The sequence below is a fragment of the Pelodiscus sinensis genome, chromosome 14 (assembly GCF_052426305.1).
Source record: "Pelodiscus sinensis isolate ZL-2025 chromosome 14, ASM5242630v1, whole genome shotgun sequence".
In the NCBI taxonomy this organism is placed as follows: Eukaryota; Metazoa; Chordata; order Testudines; family Trionychidae; genus Pelodiscus; species Pelodiscus sinensis.
In genome coordinates, this window is record NC_143065.1 from 24,541,880 (window position 1) to 24,560,876 (window position 18,997).

General features: G+C 43.5%; 1 protein-coding gene across 3 annotated transcripts in view; it reads right to left on the reverse strand.

Annotated features, from left to right (window-relative positions):
• Window positions 1-18,997, reverse strand: part of SECISBP2L (SECIS binding protein 2 like) — a 59,050-nt gene that overhangs the window by 23,952 nt on the left and 16,101 nt on the right. For all 3 annotated transcript variants that reach the window (XM_075897204.2, XM_075897206.2, XM_075897207.2), the window contains 6 exons: window positions 17,972-18,296; window positions 16,991-17,126; window positions 13,890-14,122; window positions 13,780-13,804; window positions 9,371-9,486; window positions 462-593 (listed from right to left, as the gene is read on the reverse strand). In XM_075897204.2, the coding sequence (XP_075753319.2) occupies window positions 462-593; window positions 9,371-9,486; window positions 13,780-13,804; window positions 13,890-14,122; window positions 16,991-17,126; window positions 17,972-18,296 (967 nt within the window). The remainder of the gene's footprint in view (window positions 1-461; window positions 594-9,370; window positions 9,487-13,779; window positions 13,805-13,889; window positions 14,123-16,990; window positions 17,127-17,971; window positions 18,297-18,997) is intronic.

The window sequence follows — 18,997 nt, forward strand, 5'->3', positions numbered from 1 at the left end:
AAACCCACAAACAACACACCAAAAGACAAAGTGCATTAACTAGAATGACCAAAGCTAGAAGTGAACGTATCCAGTACTTGTCTTCAATGGTGAAAATATTAATTAAACTTTACTAATTTGTGAGATAAAGTATCCATCCATGCATAAAGTTATGTTTACTGTATTTTGGCAACAGCTTTCAAAATACTGTGCATGTTTTGAGTAGTACAAATGTTAAAAAAATCCCTGCACTATTAAATTGAATAGTGTTTATTATAAAATCAGAACTTACACATATTATACCTAAATTAGAGGCAATACATATAGTATTGTGAGCAATCAGTGTATTTTATCATGCTGTGGAACTTTAGCATTAGTTTGCAGCAAGAAGAGATGTCACGAGATTAGTATCTCCAATTCTGTATGTTTTAAAAGGCTGTGTCATATTGAAATTCTAACAGGGACATAAACATAAAAAATACCTCAAAGTACAAGGGTTCGGGACTTTGTTCTGTTCTGCTTGATTGGCTTGTGCTTAAAGGCTTCTCGTGTCGCTTCTGCAACTTTTGCCTTCTTTCTGAAGATGTGCTATGCCCCCTGCATCTGAAACCAGACTTACAAAACAAAGAAAGGCTTCTTAGTGTTTTAGAATTAAATGTGGTTTAGATCTGCAATGCAGGCATGTTAGACATGTAATTATATTAAATGGAAAAAAAGATACTTTAAGTTAAATTTAATTTAACAAAATAAGCAGCATTACCTTTGAGGAATGTGTACATTTAAAAATGAACATATTTGCTTGAAAGTCACAGTTTATAACTCTAAGCCAGTGGTCTCTAACCTTCTTAATCACAAGATCACTTTTTCAATTTAAGTGCAATGTAAGATCTACCTCAAACCCAAATACCCTTGCCCCACTTCCTTCCCGCCCCTTCTTTGAGGCCTTGCCCCTGCTCCACTCCTTCTCTGAGGCCTCACCCTGCTCACTCCCATCCCTCTTTCTCCCCCATACTCACTTTCACCAGGCTGGAATAGGAGGTTGGGTGCAGGCTCTATTCGTAGGCCAAGGGGTTTGGAGTGTGGGAGGGGCTCCGGGCTTAGCCCAGGGCGGGGGATTAGGGTCCAGAAGGGGTTTCAGGGTACAAACTCTGGGAAGGAGTTAGGGTGCAGGGGGACTCAAGTCTGGGGCAGGAGGTTGGGTGCAGGAGGGGGTTCAGGAAGCAGGCTCTGGCTGGGCACTGTTTAGCTGAGGCAGTTTGTGAGTAGTGGAGGAGTGGAGTTAAGGCAGGCTTACTCCTGCCCTGGTCCTGCACCACTCCTGAATATACCACCTGCTTTCAGCAGTGGCTACATCATGCCATGTGCTGCCCCTCATCTACAGGCTCTGAGCTCAGAGCTTCTACTGGCCACGGGTCCCCATTACTGATCACTGGGAGGTGCAGGAGTGGTGTCTGCAGGCAAGTGGATGGAGACCCCCTGCTCTGCCTCTCTCAGGGGCTGCAAGGACATGCCTGCCACTTCCAGGAGCAGCAATTCCCACAGGGATAATTACTCCAGCCATGAAAGGTTAGGTACTTTAGAAGTCACCACTCAAAGAATTAAATGTAAACGTAAGAGAGAAATGAAAATGATGCGCAGACCAGTCAAAATCCAAAACTAACCCACTTTACAAGCAGAAGAAGTAACAACCCCCACGTGTGTTAGGTCAGGAGATGAGTGTGAAGGACAGTGTGTTTGTGAGAGTTGCAGAGATTTGCACTGCCACGCTCCCTTCATTCCCTTGTCTCTGTGTGGAGATGGGGTAGAGAAGGGGGGGGAAGGAGGACACCCTGACATCAGCACCCCCCTCTGCCCCACACCCTGCACAGCAAGCAGGAGGCTCCCAGGGGGCAGCTCCCAGGTAGAGGTAAGGAGCAGTATGACAGAGGGTGGAGGGGCAGTTGAAGTGCTGGCACGTGATAGGTTCCTGACCAAATCAGTCAGGATCACCTGTCAGAGGCTCCAAGATCTACTGGTAGATCCCGATCTATTGGCTGGTGACTACTACTCTAAGCGTATACCACAGGTGGTACCATAGACAAAGTTTAAGAATGAAAACTTAACTACATTTTTTTTTATAAGCAGTCATGGAAACTTTGTTTCTGTTCTGTAACTAGACAGCATCCATTTAAAAGTATTCATCGGCTAAATAGTTAACATGAGTAAATAAAGATTACAAACTAATTATTTTCAGCAACACATACACATACATAGTATACATCTGAGGCATACATTTCTTACAACAATTTTATAGAATGAATTAACGCTTTTCAAATTCTGTATTTGCATTAGCAACGAGGTATAAATTCTTCTGTATTATGCTTCTCATACATGTGCAATTAGTTTTATGTGTTAACAGAAGCAAGGTCATTCAAAGTTCTACTCTGAACTCTTCATATTCACCCTGAGTATTACAGAATAGGTGATGTGAGAATTAAGGCTGTTCAGTAGTGAGTATTTCACTAATTGAATAGTTGATGCATTTTTGCATCGACTATTCAATTAGTCAAAAGGGTGGCACTGCCCTTTGGAATTGCCACTATGTTGTTTCAAAGGGGCAGCGCTGCACATAGCCTGGGATCAACTGGGGACTCCCCAGCTGACCCCGGGCTCCGTGGGCGCTGCCCCTTTGAAACGCCACCGTGGTGTTTCAAAGGGGCAGCGCCGCATAGAGGGTCAGCTGTGAGGCACTGCCACTTTGAAGTACCCCCATTTCCTTCCCCACTTGCTACCTCTATCTGATAGCAACAGCAAGGAGGGAAGGAAGCAACTAGTCAACTAGTCTTTAACATCCCTAGTGAAAATGAAATAATTTAAGCATCCACTCCTTCTGAATAGCAGTGAAAGTACAGGCATAGGTCTAGATCAGGGCTACTCAACTTTGGAAGCCCTGGGGGCCACAATGGTACTCTCAGCACATTCTGAGGGCCACAACTTGTGTGGTTGCATATACATGCAAATATATGCAAATAGCTTTTCACAATAAAGGGCATGAATACAAAGATTCAGGCAAGACTATGCAACACACAGGCCCCATTTAAGTCAGTAATAGTAATAAAATGCAATATTTACCTGATTTCCACTCATATGACAGTACTGGAATTTAAATGAGCAATGACAGTCCAGGAATTTAACTACTAAAATGCATATCAACAGAAGACCATTATATTGACTACTTTTTCGTTTTGGCTCCCACCTGCGGGCCACGTGGGCCCTGTGTAAACCCAAACCGCACCGCATGCCAAAAACAAAAGAGCCACATGCGGACCATGGGTTGTGTGTTGAGTAGCCCTGGTCTAGATAATACTTAGTCCTGCTAGTTCAGGGGACTGGACTATATGACTACTCAAGGTCTCTCCAATCTGATGACTCTATGATCTAAAAGATCACAATTGTCATCTTCTGTAGATTCCTGATATTGGAGATCTGAAAATGTAAGGAAGAATATCAGCTTTCATTCATTTTGTAGATTTTTTTTTGGCTAAAATATTTTTGAAATAGAAACATAATGCTCCAACTGAATGTATTTTTCCTGATATGAATTGCCCAATACAGCTACTCAGGCTGGGCACAGAGGTATTATCATATGAGAGAAAATGCGGTTTTCCTTGCCCTCCGCAAAATTCTAAGGCTGGTTCTACCACTGATTTAGTTAATGTAGGAATATTCAAACTGCACACTGAAGAGATGTAGTTGCAAAATTAGTTTAAAGAGCCATTGTGATCCAACATCTAAATATATTCAATGCTAAACATTGTTTCTGATAAGCCAGTAAAATGAGAGTGCTGAACTTTGGCACTGGAGATGCAAATCTGCTGCTTACTTCAGAGTTTTATCTTTAAATTGGTGAAGATTTAAGGCACAGTGATGATTACTGTGTTATAATAATCAAGCTAAACCTGCCCAAAATCCCTACACATTTTTTTTTTTATAAATTAAGAGCATCAGATCCATCTTAAAATAGCGGCTTGCCTCATCTCCAAACTGGAGAAAGAGTTTGCTAACAGGCCCGTTGGAGGGATCTAAGAGGAGGGAACTACAGGAGGTCACTTGGTGAATTCTCCAAATTAAAGGATGAGCATCTGCAGAACTCTCTCTTTAATGACCACGGCTGGACAAAACAAACTACAAAACATATTTTACTGGATGCTCCTCACCTTCCTTTCAAGCCAATCCTATAAGGCACTCTATGTGCAGAAAGGGCTATATTCACAGGCACCTTACAAGGAGAAGAATGTATACAGAGATCTCTAGGGGATGGAAATGCACCAGGAAACTGAATTGCAGTGGCATAAAAACACCTTAAACTCCATTTATAAGGTCAGAGTTCAGCAGAGTGCCAGGCATGGGAGGCTAAAAAAGGGAACATGCCATAGACTCCAAATGCAGGATCGTTTTCCGAGTTCTCAATGCCAATGGACCCAGGTACAAGTTAAATCCGCCCCCTTGGTGGAACAAAGGGCAGAAGCTGTCCAAAAAGCAACTCCTCCTTCAGTTGCAATGAGCTTGGCTGGCAAAATGAGGTCTATTTAGCAAATGTTGCTTAATTGGGCACTTAGTCTGTGATAGAGCCTGTGATATTAAATAAAAGTGATTGTAAAATGCCTGTTGGATTAAAAGAAAGGCACTTCTCTTCCTCCTTCCCCAGAATATCCAAAAGCACCAGTCCACGTAAAACTGTGGCCAGAAAAACAGGTCTTCAGAGCTGACTCAGGTTGCCAGAATAGATTATAACAATTGAGGACTGCTGCATTCCTAGAAGATTTAGGGGCAGTCAACTTATACAGTCCCAATTTTCATATACACAAATATTAAAATAGTGATTGATTGTATAGCTAATTGATCAATTATACTTTTGATTCATTGTGAAAATGTTCAAGAGCCCAAATAACCAAATCTAGCCAAATGTATTATCTAAAGACAAAGCAATACAATATGAAAAAAGAGATGTGTGTGTCCTAGTTCTGGGAAGCAATTCTTATCTCACAGCATATTCATCTTCTGCATAAGGTGCACTTCAAAGATACAACTGAAGTTGTGTTCCCTCTACTTTCTCCATCCATGTAAGGAATACACTTTGTAGTGTTCATTGAAGCCTGTGCACACCAACAGAAACACATGCTGTCAGCTGTGAGCAGCTGTGGGCGCTCTGCCAACCAGCTGGATGGCTCCTAAATCTCTCCTGGGCAGCCCACCCAGTCAGCCTACAAAGAACATTCACGAAGACCACTTGTATACAGGCAGTCCCCGGGTTACATACAAGATAGGGACTGTAGGTTTGTTCTTAAGTTGAATCTGTATGTAAGTCGGAACTGGCATCCAGATTCAGCCGCTGCTGAAACTGATCAGTTTCAACAGCGGCTGAATCTGGACACCAGTTCCGACTTACATAAAGATTCAACTTAAAAACCCCAGGCGTCCCCAAGTCAGCTGCTGCTGAAACTGATCAGCAGCTGATTCCAGGAAGCCCGGGGCAGAGCAACTCTGCCTCGGGCTTCCTGTAGTCAGCCGCTGGTCAGTTTCAGCAGCGGCTGACTTGGGGACGCCTGGGGCAGAGCAGCTCGGGTGCTGCTGGGTTGGTCCAGTAGCACGGCCGCTCCTCGGCGCTACTGAACCAACCCACCAGCACCCCAGCTGCTCTGCCCCAGGCGTCCTGATTCAGCCACTGCTGAAACTGATCAGCAGTGGCTGAATCAGGACGCCTGGGGCAGAGCAGCTGGGGTGCTGCCGGGTTGGTCCAGTAGCGCCAAGGAGCGGTGCTGCAGGACCAACCCGCAGCGCCCCATCTGCTCTACCACAGGCCCCGGGCTTTGCTCCACGTCTCCCTGGTCTGCTGTGGGGGGGCACTAGCTGCGTGTCCCGTCCCCCCCCAGCAGACCAGGGAGACGCGGAGCAAAGCCGCGGAGGACCCGGGCCAGACCGCGGCACTTCCAGATCAGCTGGAAGCGCCGCAGGTCCGGCCCCGGGTCCTCCGCCGCTTTGCTCCCCGTCTCCCTGGTCTGCTGGGGGGGGACGGGACACGCAGCTAGTGCCCCCCCACAGCAGACCAGGGAGACGGGGAGCAGCTTTTCTCGCCCCGGAGGAGACGGGCGGCGGGACCAGGCGTCCCGCCGCTCCAGTCCTCCGGGGCGAGAAAATCCCCGTTCGTAACTGCGGATCCGACATAAGTCGGATCCACGTAACTCGGGGACTGCCTGTATACAGAAAGCACATTATACCTCAACTAAGATTCAACCCACCACTCTGAACCAGTTGCTTAACTTGCTGTTTTGTACCTTTCTGGTCTTTGTTTTGGATACTGACTAGCATTCCTGTTGCAGATCTGTAAAGGGACCTCTCCAGCTTGCACCAGCACAGAGTATCAATGCATTTGGTCTTTGAGTGTTTACATAGCTAATTATGCTAAATGCTGTCTTGGTCCATTCCAAATTATCATGGGACATACCAGTAAACAGCTTTTTTGGGGGGAAAACAGTACAGTAGTTGGCATAACTGGCCAACTTTCATATGTACAGTATTTATACTATGTACTTAATATATGTTCATGAAGAGTTAGTTTTTATATAAATAAGCAAACACATACTTTGGCTGACAAAAGAGAAAAAATAGTGAACTCATCCAATGTGCCCCCAAAAAGACCAAGTATCTTCTTATGTACACATACTTCATTTCATACCTCAGTCTAAATGTAAACGAGTGGCCATATTAGCCCACTCTTGAAGGTTAGTGCTGTTGAATCCTGATGCAAGACTCCTGCCTTAGCAAAGCAACAACTTGGTTGAGATTTCAAAACAAAAACTTCAACATAACTTAGGTTAAAAAGTGGATTGTCCTTTTATACAGGTTTTTTTTTTTTTTTTTTTTTTAAAGGGAAAAGTATCTATTAACATTCCCAAGTAAAGTTTTATAACAATTTCTTCGCAGGTCAAGGTCTTCTTTACACAAATGTTAGCATAGATCAATTTTCTTTTGAAACCATCTACAGTGAAACCTTTGTTAACCAGAAAATGTTGTTAACCAGCATTGCCCCCAGCCACAATACTGTCACATCTCCAGGTGCACAGGCCTGGCTTGATTTACCATGATTGGCTTATCAATTTTAACTCAAAATTGAAATGTGTGACTAACTGCCTCATACTACAAAACTACTAATATTAAAAACTTGAGTTTTACTATTATTGTTCATTGGTTTTTCCTAGGTTGATGGGACCCTCAGATAACCGGAATTTTTAGATAACTGGAATGCCCTAATCCCCAAGTGGAATGCCCTAATACCCAAGCCGGATAACACAGGTTTTACTGTATTTAGACACCATACAGTAAAGGCTGACAGTATAAAAGGCACTGATGAATAAATATATCATGATAATCCTGCTGACTGGGGAAAAAGAGGGAGAGAAGGCAGCGGAGAGCAAAGGGGGCACTTGCACAAGGGCCCAGCATTTCAAAGGGGCCCAGAGTTCCCGGCCACTGAAGCTGTTGCTGCATGAGCTGTAGCCGTAGCTACAGATCCTTTTGAATTGCTACAGGATCACTGCTCCGTGGGGCTCTAAGGCCTGTGGGGAGCAAAGATCCAGCACCATGTTCTGGGTGGCACTAAGGACTGACTGCCTTCTGCCATGCCCCTTCTGTCCTAGGCCTCACCCCTTCCGGGGGCAGAACTGGCCCCCCAACCTATTCCCCAGGCCCACAGTGGGTGTTGGCCCTGCTATATCATGATGGCTGCAAATAAACTGATAAGAATGAGAACAGAAAAAGAAAATGCCATTACAAATCTAATAACTTTAATTTTTTTAATCTATCAAAATATCTGGGAATTTTTAAAGCTGAAGCATTTTCCACTCATCGTTTAAAACAGAGGTTCCCAACCTTTTTATGCCGTGGCTGGACAAACCCATTCACCAACTTTTCATGACCTGGTAACATCTTATTTGCATGTTTTCATATTCATTATGCAAATAATGAATATTCAAATTAAATATTACCATCCACCTAGCCCCAACCCAGCCCTTTGCTCCCCAGAGCCTAACACCCTTTGATTCCAAACCCTACAGCTCATGCCAACATCCTCTTGCCCTGTGACCCCACCACACCCTCACCCAACACCCGTTTTCCCCCCCTCCACCCCACCCACTCCTTCCCCAGAGTGAAACTGCCCCCTCTAGGGAATGTGGCCATACTGAGGCGTGGGCAAGGGAGCAGTCATCTCCTTCACATCCTCTCCAAGCATGTCTTGTGTCTCAACGGGTGGGGGTGGAGTGCAGAGCCCATTATCAATGGGGAATGAGGAAGGGAGGCGCCTCCTGCTCCACCTCCTGCTGCTGCCGCCTAAGCCACCATGGCTGCCAGAGCTGAGCCACCACGAACAGCCAGCTTGAGCTCTAACAACCACTACGGCCTGGCAGCCAGCGGTTGGGAACCGCTGGTTTAAAGCATCTGTTAAATTGTCTATATAGTACTTGAAAATTATTGCATTGATTATTCTGTTACCAAACGGTACACTCTTCAGATGTCTCTCCATTTTATACACTACTGACAAGCCCAGAATAAAAGGACACTGCTTAACTGGAGATTAGAGACAGAATATTGCCAAGCGTGTACTTGCAGCCAAATATAATGCATAGAGTGATTAAATCCTGATTACAAATTTTGCTTTCCACTTCCATTTTCATTTTAATGCATTGTTTACTGTATATTAATACAGGTTGGACCTCTCTGGTCCTGAATGAGGGAATTTGCCGTGCCAGGGCAGGCCCCTGCTATAGCTCCTCAGCTCTCCGCCTCTCCCTGCCACCGGCTCATTGCTTCTCCAATGGGCTGCCTCCTGACAGTCCCCAGCCCTGGACCCACTACCTGCTTGGCTGCCAGGGCCCTAGACCCACTTCTGGGTAGGGACCTAGCCCTGTTTTTGGGTGGGAGGTGGGCCCTAGCCCCACTGCTGTGGCCCTGGCCAGGCTTTTCCTGCATGTTTGCCACAGTCCTGGCCCCACGCCACCCAAGCGACCAGTGGCATAGCCGCACAGCGGGGTGGCACTCAGCCCCTGGAGGGCAGTAGTGGCCTTGGCCAGTATGCCTTTGCTGGGCTGCATTAGTTTCTCTGCTGTTTGGGCTGCCATAGCCTCAGTCGGGCTGCCAAGGCTCCAGATCCATTACCATCAGCCCACCAGGCTCCAACTGCTGGCCCTGCTGTCCTGAAGTGCTCTCGTCCAAAAACATCTGTGGTCCTTCCAGACTACGGATGTTGCCAGACCAGGGAGTCCCAGTTAAGGCAGGTATAACCTGTAGTTAATCATCTGAGAGATGCAATTTAAAAGAGATGAATGTGCTTTTATTTTAAAATATTAAAAGGTACCTGTGAACTATTTCTCTGTTCAGCCGGTCTTCCGCCTCTGGAAAATGTCTGAGGTTTTTCTATCCATGGTTTTTTCTGAGTTGCCTGGGAATTTACATTAGTCCAATTTACGGTAGCTGAAAGAAACAGAAGTTTGAAAATAAAATAAGAAGGAAAAGTCAGTAAGTACAGCAGAAGTTGTATTACGTAGTATACACCACTGAACATTTGTCACTTCAAAGTAAAAGATCACACCAAAAACGTGATGTGAGTCTTGTAATAGTTTGGTCTCTGCCAAAAATTCAGTTGCATTCTTATTATTTCCAAAGTTTGATGAAAAAAATTGCTTTTAAGAACAGAATTCAGCCACAAACACTCATCTGCTAATAGTGAAGTTTGCTTACCTTGGTAAACATCTAATGTAATGTAGTTGCGTATTAGAGACAGTGAACTAGGGATATTAAATTTTGAGTTATTGACTAATCAAATAGTCAATGTCATTTGCATCCACTATTCAATTAGTCGATAGGGGGCCTCTGCCTTTGAAGTGTAGCAACAGCCTTAAAGCTCTGAGGGAAGCATGGGGCAAGCCTCTGCTGGCCCCATGGTCTCCACAATGCTTCAAAGTGGCTATGCGCATGCAGCCCAGGGCCACCTGCGATGTCGTCAGGCTGCACATGGTGTTTCAAAGCAGTCGCATCACATGGAGCCGGGGTCCGGCCTTAGGTGAAGAACTGGAATGGGTTACCTAGGGAAGTAGTGGAGTCTCCATCCCTAGTGGTGTTTAAGTATCAGCTTGACAAAGCCCTGGATGGGTTGATTTAGTTGGGATTGGTCCTGCCTAAAGCAGGGGGCTGGACTTGATGACCTTCTGAGGTCTCTTCCAGCTCTATGGTTCTATGATTCTGTGTGGTGGTGCTGCTGCTTTGAAGTACCCCCTCTGCATTCTCTCCCCTCCCCCCCCCCGCCCTCCTCCTTCTGATAGAGGAAGCAAGGGGGGGAGAAGCAACTAGTCTATCAACTAGTCGTTCACATCCCTACAGTGAACCACTCAAATTGACAGTTCTGCCCAGTTTCCAGAGCTGAAGTTAGTACAATTGCTCTAAAGTGACTTTTCCTTAGTTTTACAATAGTACTCAAAACTCCTGATCAGAATAAGAACCAACTTATTCTGTCCTGTACAACATACAATAAAAGTCACTGCTCCAAGTAGCTTATGTTCTAAATAGCAACACAATCAGAATCATAGAACACTAGAACTGGTCATCAAGTCCAGTCTCCTGCCTTCTTGGCAAGTCCAATCACGGTCTCGATCATCCCTGACAGGTGTCTGTCTAACCTGCACTTAAATATCTCCAGTGATGGGAGTTTCCACAACCCCCTAGGCAATTTATCCAAGTGTTCAACCAACCTAACAGGCAGGAAGTTTTTCCTAATGTCCAACCTTAACCTCTCTTGCTAAAATGTAAGCCCATTGCTTCTTGTCATGTCCTCCGAGGCCAAGGAGAACAATTCCTCTCCCTCCTTATAACACCCTTTTAGATACTTGAAAACCGCTTATTATGTCCCCTCAGTCGTCTCTTTTCTCAACTAAACTAAACATAGTCTTCCCTCATAGGTCATGTTTTCTAGACCTTTAATCATTTTTTTTGTTCTTCTCTGGAACTTCTCCAATTTCTCCACATCTTTCTTGAAATGTGGTGCCCAGAACTAGACAATACTCCAACTGAGGCCTAATCAGCGCAGAGTAGAGTGGAAAAATGACTTCTCGTGTCTTGCTCACAACACTCCTTTTAGTGCATCCTAGAATCACATTTGCTTTTTTTGCAAGTGTCAAACTGTTGACTCATGTTTAACTGGACGTTCACTATGATTCCAAAATCCCTTTCAGCAGTACTCTTTCCTAGACAATCACGACCCATTTTGCATGTGTGAAACTGATTGTTCCTTCCTAAGTGGAGTACTTTGCATTTATCCTATTTGTCCTTCATCCTATTTACCTCAGACCATTTCTCCAGTTTGTCCAGATCATTTTGAATTATGACCCTATCCTCCAAAGCTGTTGCAACCCCTCGCAGCTTGGTATCTGCAAACTTAATAAGCGTACTCTCTATGCCAATATCTAAATTGTTGATGAAGACATTGAACAGAACCAGTCCCAAAACAGACCCGTGCGGAACCCCGCTTTTTATGCTCTTACAGCATGTTTGCAAACCATTAATAACTACTCTATGAAAATGGTTATCCAGCCAGTTATGCACCCACCTTACAGTAGCCTCATCTAGGTTGTTTTTTCCTAGTTTATTGAGAAGAAGGTTATGCAAGACCATGTCAAATGCCTTACTAAAGTCTAAGTATACCACATTCACAGCTTCTTCCTTATGCACAAGGCTTGTTGTCCTATCAAAGAAAGCTATCCAATTGGTTTGACATGATTTGTTCTTTACAAATCTATGCTAGCTGTTACCCATCACCTCACTTTCTTCCAAATGTTTGCAGATGAATTCCTTAATTACTTGCTCCATTATCTTTCCTGGAACAAAAAGTTAAACTGACTGGTCTGTAGTTTCCTGGGTTGTTCTTATTTCACTTTATATAGATGGGCACTAGATTTGCCCTTTTCCAGTCTTTTGGAATCTTTCCTGCCATCTGTGATTTTTCCACAGATGATAGCTAAAGGCTGAAATACCTCCTCTATCAGTCCTTGAATATTATAGGATGCATTTCATCAGGCCCTGGGGACTTGCAGACATCTAACTTTTCTAAGTAATTTTTAACTTGTTCTTTTATTTTAACTTCCAAACGTACACCATTTCCACTAGCATTCACTATGTTAGGCAGCCTGTCATCATCCATCTTCTTGATGAAAACCGAAACACAGAAGTCATTAAGCACCTCCTCCATTTCCCAGTTTCCTGTTACTGTCCCTCCCTCCTCACTGAGCAATGGGCCTACCCTGTCTTTGGTCTTCCTCTTTCTCCTATTATTCTTGTAGAACGTATTATTTTACCCTATGCCTCTAGCTAGATTTAGCTTTGTGCCTTTGCCTTTCTAATCTTGCGCCTGCATATCTGTGTTTTGTTTATATTCATCCTCTGTAATTTGACCTAGTTTCCACTTTTTATACCACTCCTTTTTGACTTTTAGATCGTGTAAGATCTCCCGGTTGATCCAAGGTGGTAATCTTTCCTACCCAATGGAAGCGTTTGCTTTTGGGCTCTTAATCATGTCCTTTTAAAAAACTGCCAACGCTCTTCGATTGCGTTTCCTCCGAGTCTTGCTTCCAATGGGACCTTACCTATTAGCCTTCCTGAAATCCAATGTCTCTATTTTGCTGTCCTCCCTTCTACCATTCCTTAGAATCATGAACTCTATGATTTCATGGTCACTTTCTCCCAAGCTGCCTTCCATTTCAAATTTTCAATATACAGTAAACTTCCGATAATCCGGCACCTTTGGGACCCAGGGGGTGCCAGATTATCAGGAGGTACTCCGGAAGGGGAGCTGTGAGGGGTCTGGGGGAGGGAGGGAGGGAGGGTTGGCAGGGAACGGCGCGGCATGGGGCAAACCCTCCGCCGTTATGCAGGGAAGCGGAGGAAGCCCCGCGCAGACGCCAGCAACAGGCCAGCTGGGGCTGCAAACGGCAGCGGCAACTTGGGGAAGCGGCGGGGCAGAGCAGCTGGGGTGTTGCCGGGTTGGTCCCGCAGCGCCGCCCCTCACCCCTGCACGGCGCCCAGCAGCACCCCAGGTGCTCTGCTCCGCTGCTTCTCCAAGTCCGCTGCTTGTCAGTTTCAGCAGCGGCAGCAGCTCAGAGCAGGGGGGTGCTGCCGGGCGCCGAGCAGGGGGGTGAGGGGCAGCATTGCGGGACCAACCCGGCAGCACCTCAGCTGCTCTGCGCTTCTTCCCCAAGTCTACCGCTTGTCAGTTTCAGCAGCGGCAGCAGCGGACTTGGGGAAGCTGTGCGGAGCAGCTCCAATTGTCCGGCTGGCCGGAGCACTTTCAGGTTCCAGTTGGTGACGGACTATCGGGAGTGCCGGACCACTGGATGCCAGAAAATTGGAGTTTTACTGTAACAATGAAGGTAGAACACAATGGGGAAAGAAAAGTGTCAAAGACAAGGTTGCATTTATTCTCATCTGAAAATATCATCTGAAAGCCTCAACTTTTTTTTCCTTCTTTAGAGGGACAATTGCTATTAATGAATCATTACCAAGCCACTGACCTATTCATTATCATTGAGCAACTCGTTATAGAAATTGCAGCACAGAAAGGTCTCCAGAAGGGATCTGAAGGAGCACAGTTTAAGATCTACATAATTTAGAAAGGACACAGGAATATTGCTAAGACAACATAAATAAAGATATATTAGAACAGGAAATATGAGAGATTCAAGATTTCCTTTGCAAGTTAAAAAAAACCAGAAACTATACCTGTATTTATTGATGGTTCTACAATCTGAAAAGGAAGAAAGAACATTTTAGTAAATATTTTTATTGTAGCATTCACCAACAGCCTTGGCTCTTCACTAATGTTCACTTACATTCATTGCACCAGAATCTGTATTTTTTGAAGTCATGACAGCAGCAGCCTGATTGTTGCTATGTTTAGGACTGCAATAACCACTATCACTGTCAATATCGGCTTCACTGGCACCTTGTTCACTGGAAGACTCTGCAGCAGGATGGGATGCACGTCTTCGCCTGCCTTTTGATTTCCACAGCATTGTACTAGAGCTCTCAGAAAGTGACTTATTAGCTATCTCTGAAGGAAAATCTGTAAGACAAAGAAAATATAACTGTGCGTGGCAGTTGTTGGAAAATTGAAAAAAACTGCTAATCGTATATTAACATTTGTGATGAAAACACTAAACCCACTGAAAAGAAATCTTAACCAAGATACTTCCAAACTAGTAGAAAGAGAAATGTACTGGTAGTGCTGTATGAAATAAGCAGCAAGATTCAGTTTTCAGACTATTTCCAGGTCTACCTGTGTTGTACTAACGGACCCCTTGCTCAAGATGCAACCTATTTCTCGCAATGGAATTTGTTGCCAGTAACAAAAGTCTTAAAAAAACAAGGGAGTTCAGGAATACCAAGCAGGTTGTCAAGGCAAAATTTTCACTGCATTCTGGGTCTCTGAATAGCCCATATAGCAAGATTCTTGCAATTATTGCTCAAAGTGCAGAAGTGGAATGAACAAACATATGCACGCACACCACCCCAGAAGATACATAAAATAGAATTTATGAAAAAGCCTTGCGATATTTTTCTCTGTATCAAACCCAATGTACTGTGTAGTTTTTAGAAGTGCTCTCAGGGAAAAAAGTTCCAAAGACCACTCTTGGAAGAGATTCAGCCTTCTCCCAATCCAGTGAATTTTAGTATTACTGAAAAGTTCCAGATTGATGCTACTAGAAGTTGCCAAAGTACACACCGAGTAAAGACACTAAAAATGCAATTTCCCCACACTGCCTCCCAAAGTTCCTTAACATTAGTCTAATGGGAGGTATTAGCTGCAATTGCCAAGAAGAGTTCTAATTAGTGTGCAAGTGTGATAACCAATAGAAACCGAACAGATTACCATTCATTTCATGTAGACTTCAGGCAGCCAGATAGTAACACTTGGGCAGAAGAAAATTTCTAAAGATAGGTCATATTTTGACCTTGATATTGACTGTTTCTATTCAAAACAACAATGGAAAGGAAGACTAACATAACGCAGTAAGTAAAATGACAGTTTTAACACATGCCTGCTAAAATCTTACCAAATTTTAAGCTTATTGTCATGCAATTAATAGTTACTATTTCTCTGCAGCAAGTGATGTTAAACCTTCAATAATGAGGTTTTTTTTTTCTGGTTAAGGCACATAACTGACTAAAGTTCCAGACTGATAAAAAAATCACACCTGCCCTACTACTGACTACATGCTACAAAAATGCTTGCAGATTCAAGATTTCTAACTGACACCCAGCCTCAACCAAAAATATATCTGGTGCTCAATTATCAGTCCTGCCACAAGTCTAACACACTTCCTTACTATCTTTCTAGTTATTTAAAGACTCCATTATATTGTTTACAAGGGTTTCCCACTCCCGACCCAAACATTTTCCAACATTTCTAAAAACATGATTCTTACCCTAGACTAACAATAAAATAATCAGTGTTTACAGCCTTTGATTCATTAGCAGCCTTACAATAAATTAAATGCACACAGTGGAGAAGTTTGAGTGAGCAGGTAAGAAATGTGGGGGGGAGATTTCCTGTTCATCAAAAACTGCGGTTTGAGGTTCAGGAATTTTTTCTAAATAGTTAAATAGCATTGCTTTCTTAGAAGTCCTGAGTGTGTCCTTTTAGCTCCAAGAGTTAAAACCATAACTTCAGCTAAATGGATTCCTATCTGGAGTCTCCATTCCCATTCAACTTGACAGAACTAAGCTCTAGATAAGACTTACCCAGTGTTTCCAGGGTCTATATGGGCAAGCGGCTGGCAGTGTGGGGTGTGCAAGACTCAGGGCTTTGGGAATGTGTGTGTGGGGGGAGTGAATGAGACTGGGATGTAAGAGAGAAAGAAACTGAGTATTTGGGGGTCCCAGCTTCCAGGGGCCATTTTTCTCACCTTCCTCCGGTGCTGTAGCCAAGGGCTGGGAGGAGGGGAAAGGGTTTGAGGCAGAAAGGCTACTTACATAGCGTGCTGGCTGACAAGACTGCAGAGACTCAGCACTGCTGGCCACTACCTTAGTGGTATGGCCGCCCCTCGTGGCCACTCTCATATCACATCCCTCTGAAAAGCAGCCCCTCCCTTTGCATGTTATGGAAAACTGTCCTTTTCCTGGGATTTCCAGTCATCTTGGAACAACCAAACCCCAACCTTGTTTTAAGACAGAACAGGAAGCTGTATATCAAATATGGTGGCCATAGTGCTTATAATTTAGGAGGAGGACTTGAGCAAATGGACTTGCAGACACACACACACAAATGCCCTCTACACTATATATCTAGACTAGAGAAATTAGGTTAGACAGATTCATTTAGATTTGGAATCTTGTCAGGCCACTAGGGATACATTTACACAGCAAGACTAAAGTAGAATTAAACTATACAACTTTGCATCGCTTAAGTCGAAATAGCTTAACTGGGCTTTTGGCGCTGTCTACACAGTGGGAAGTCGAAGGAAGAACACTCTTATTTCGACTTCCCTTACTCCTCATGAAATGAAGGTTACAATGAGTTGAAGTAAGAAGTCCTCCAGCTTCCCATTATTTTGGAATAAAGGCTTGTAGTGTAGATACGAATATTTTTATTTCGGAATGTCAGTTATTTAAAAATAGTGCTGCTGTGTAGATGTACCCTACTGATGCATCCCAATAACCCTCTTTGCGGAAGTAGTAAGGAACCTTTAATAGTTAGTCACTGTGTCTCTCCAGCAGCATTCCTATGATGAAGAACTGATTAGGTGGCATTTTTTACGCTCTCAAACTTAATGAGTCAACCACGTTTTCTACAACACTTCTTTGATCATTAAAGATCATTAGACATCTTATAGTATCAACCTTCCTTAAATTTACGATCTGACTAGATCAGTAATCATGGTGGTATGATTGCAGTTCCAGTTTGCTAGCGGGTACCAAAAAGACATCTTACCTGTTTGCTGAGATGCATCAACCAACAGCACAATTTTTGATCTGCTCTCAGGACCTGATGCACTGGTCTCTTTTTGAATCGCTACGCTTTTCACTGGAGCCCTTTTACTTTTTATGTGTGTCTGTAACTGTAGTTGCTGTTTTAAAACAGTCAAATATATGCATGAGACATATAACTTAAATATGACAGTTAAAAATTGTTTAGTTAGTGTTATTACAATTTTTATAAAGTTCTAACAGATTCTTTATAGACGTCACCCATTTGAAGTAAGAGATTTTGGACAATGTACTCCAGTAGTTCACAAGGTTAATATTATCTTGGATAACATTCCAACATAAAAAACCAAAAGCAATCAAACCTGCCAATTTAAAGAAGATTTTAATATCTACAATGCAGGTTAGTTTATACAGCTACTACATTACTGTTAGTCAAGAAGTTTTGGAGACTATTACCTATGCAACTAATGCCAAATACACCTAACCTCCTCCTCCCCCCCCCCCCCCACACTGCTGCCTCCATCTGAACAGTGTGGGGAGCATGGGGGGCTGCCACAAATCAGCCTCACCTGTAGCGGGCCCTGGCATCCTGCAGAGCAGCCTCCATCCACTGCAAGCTTAGGCCCACTGCATGCAAGGGCTGCTTCACAGGGGCCAGATGGCAGCTAGGTGGGCAGCAGAGAGGAGCCCTGACTCACTAGCGCTAGGGGGGCAGCAGCAGAGCAGGGAGCCCCGAGCCAGCAGCAGGGCAGCCAGCAGGGGAATATTGACCTCTTTTGGTCCAGAAAGCTCTCTGGTCTGGGACTGCTCAGGTCCCGAGGGTTCTGGACCAACAAGGTCCAACCTGTACACTGTCACTGTGTTATTTTACATATTTTTTCTATACTGCTGAACAAGAAGATAAAAAGTAGTTCATTTTTGTGCAAAGATACTTTCACATGATTCTATTATTTGTTCTATTAGGGCTCAAAAACAACGTGCTTACTTTTTGTGTAGCTGGTCCTCTGTTATTGCTTTTGCTTCTCTGTCTGGATAATGGAAAGACCTGTGCTGGTTGGTTTGGGCGATCAGCACATTCTGTTGTAACTGTATTTACAGCACTTGGTGTCTGAAAGGGCGCAGAGTAGGGTGCAGGAAAAGGATGATAGAAACCCATAACTTGTGCACACGGTGCTGGCATAAACTGGTAATAAGTATACTCTGTGGAGACAGGTGGTTGAGCAGATATAATAGGATAAGCAAGGTATGGTCCTGCAGGGTTTGGGTTTGGCTGCTGCCATCTGATTTCATTATTATATAATGGAAATTGTCTGAAAAACCAAAAGAGAAAGAGAATAAAATTGCTGAATAGTTACACATAATTGGAGTAAATTTACTAGTAACTTAATCCTTTATTTTGAAAAGAATTAGTGCAAACTGTTTCATGAGCTCTTAGCTTTTAATAGCTCAACTCAAATGCTGTTACATTCCTAGTGTGCAATAATATATATTTTGACAGTATGCCTGAAATAATATATTTCCAACTGCAATCAAGGATACTGCACAAAATACACAGAATACTGTTGGAAATAAAACTACGCAACCTAAAGATTTAAATTTTATGAAGCAAAAGAATTTATACCAATGTTATACTAAGTAATTAAAAAATAGGCCAGAAGAAACCAACATCTTAGTATGGCAAAATAACTGTCAAGAAAAAATTATGTTCACCATAATAGAGAAAGCTGCTTAAAGAAACCATTCCAATTAGAGACACTGATATATATTTATAGGTGTTCATATTCTAATTTAAATTATTTTAACACATCTGAAAAAAAAAATGGAATAAAAACACACATACCATGTACATTTACAGATAGATATGGCAGCAATAGTTCAGTCTTACATTCTCATACTAATGCAGGACAAATAATTTTTTGATAGGCAAAGGAAAATAAGCCATCAGCTCACATTTTGTACCAGGCTCCTAGGTTCCCAGTCTTTGAGAGTGACTGTAAAAACAAACACCTAC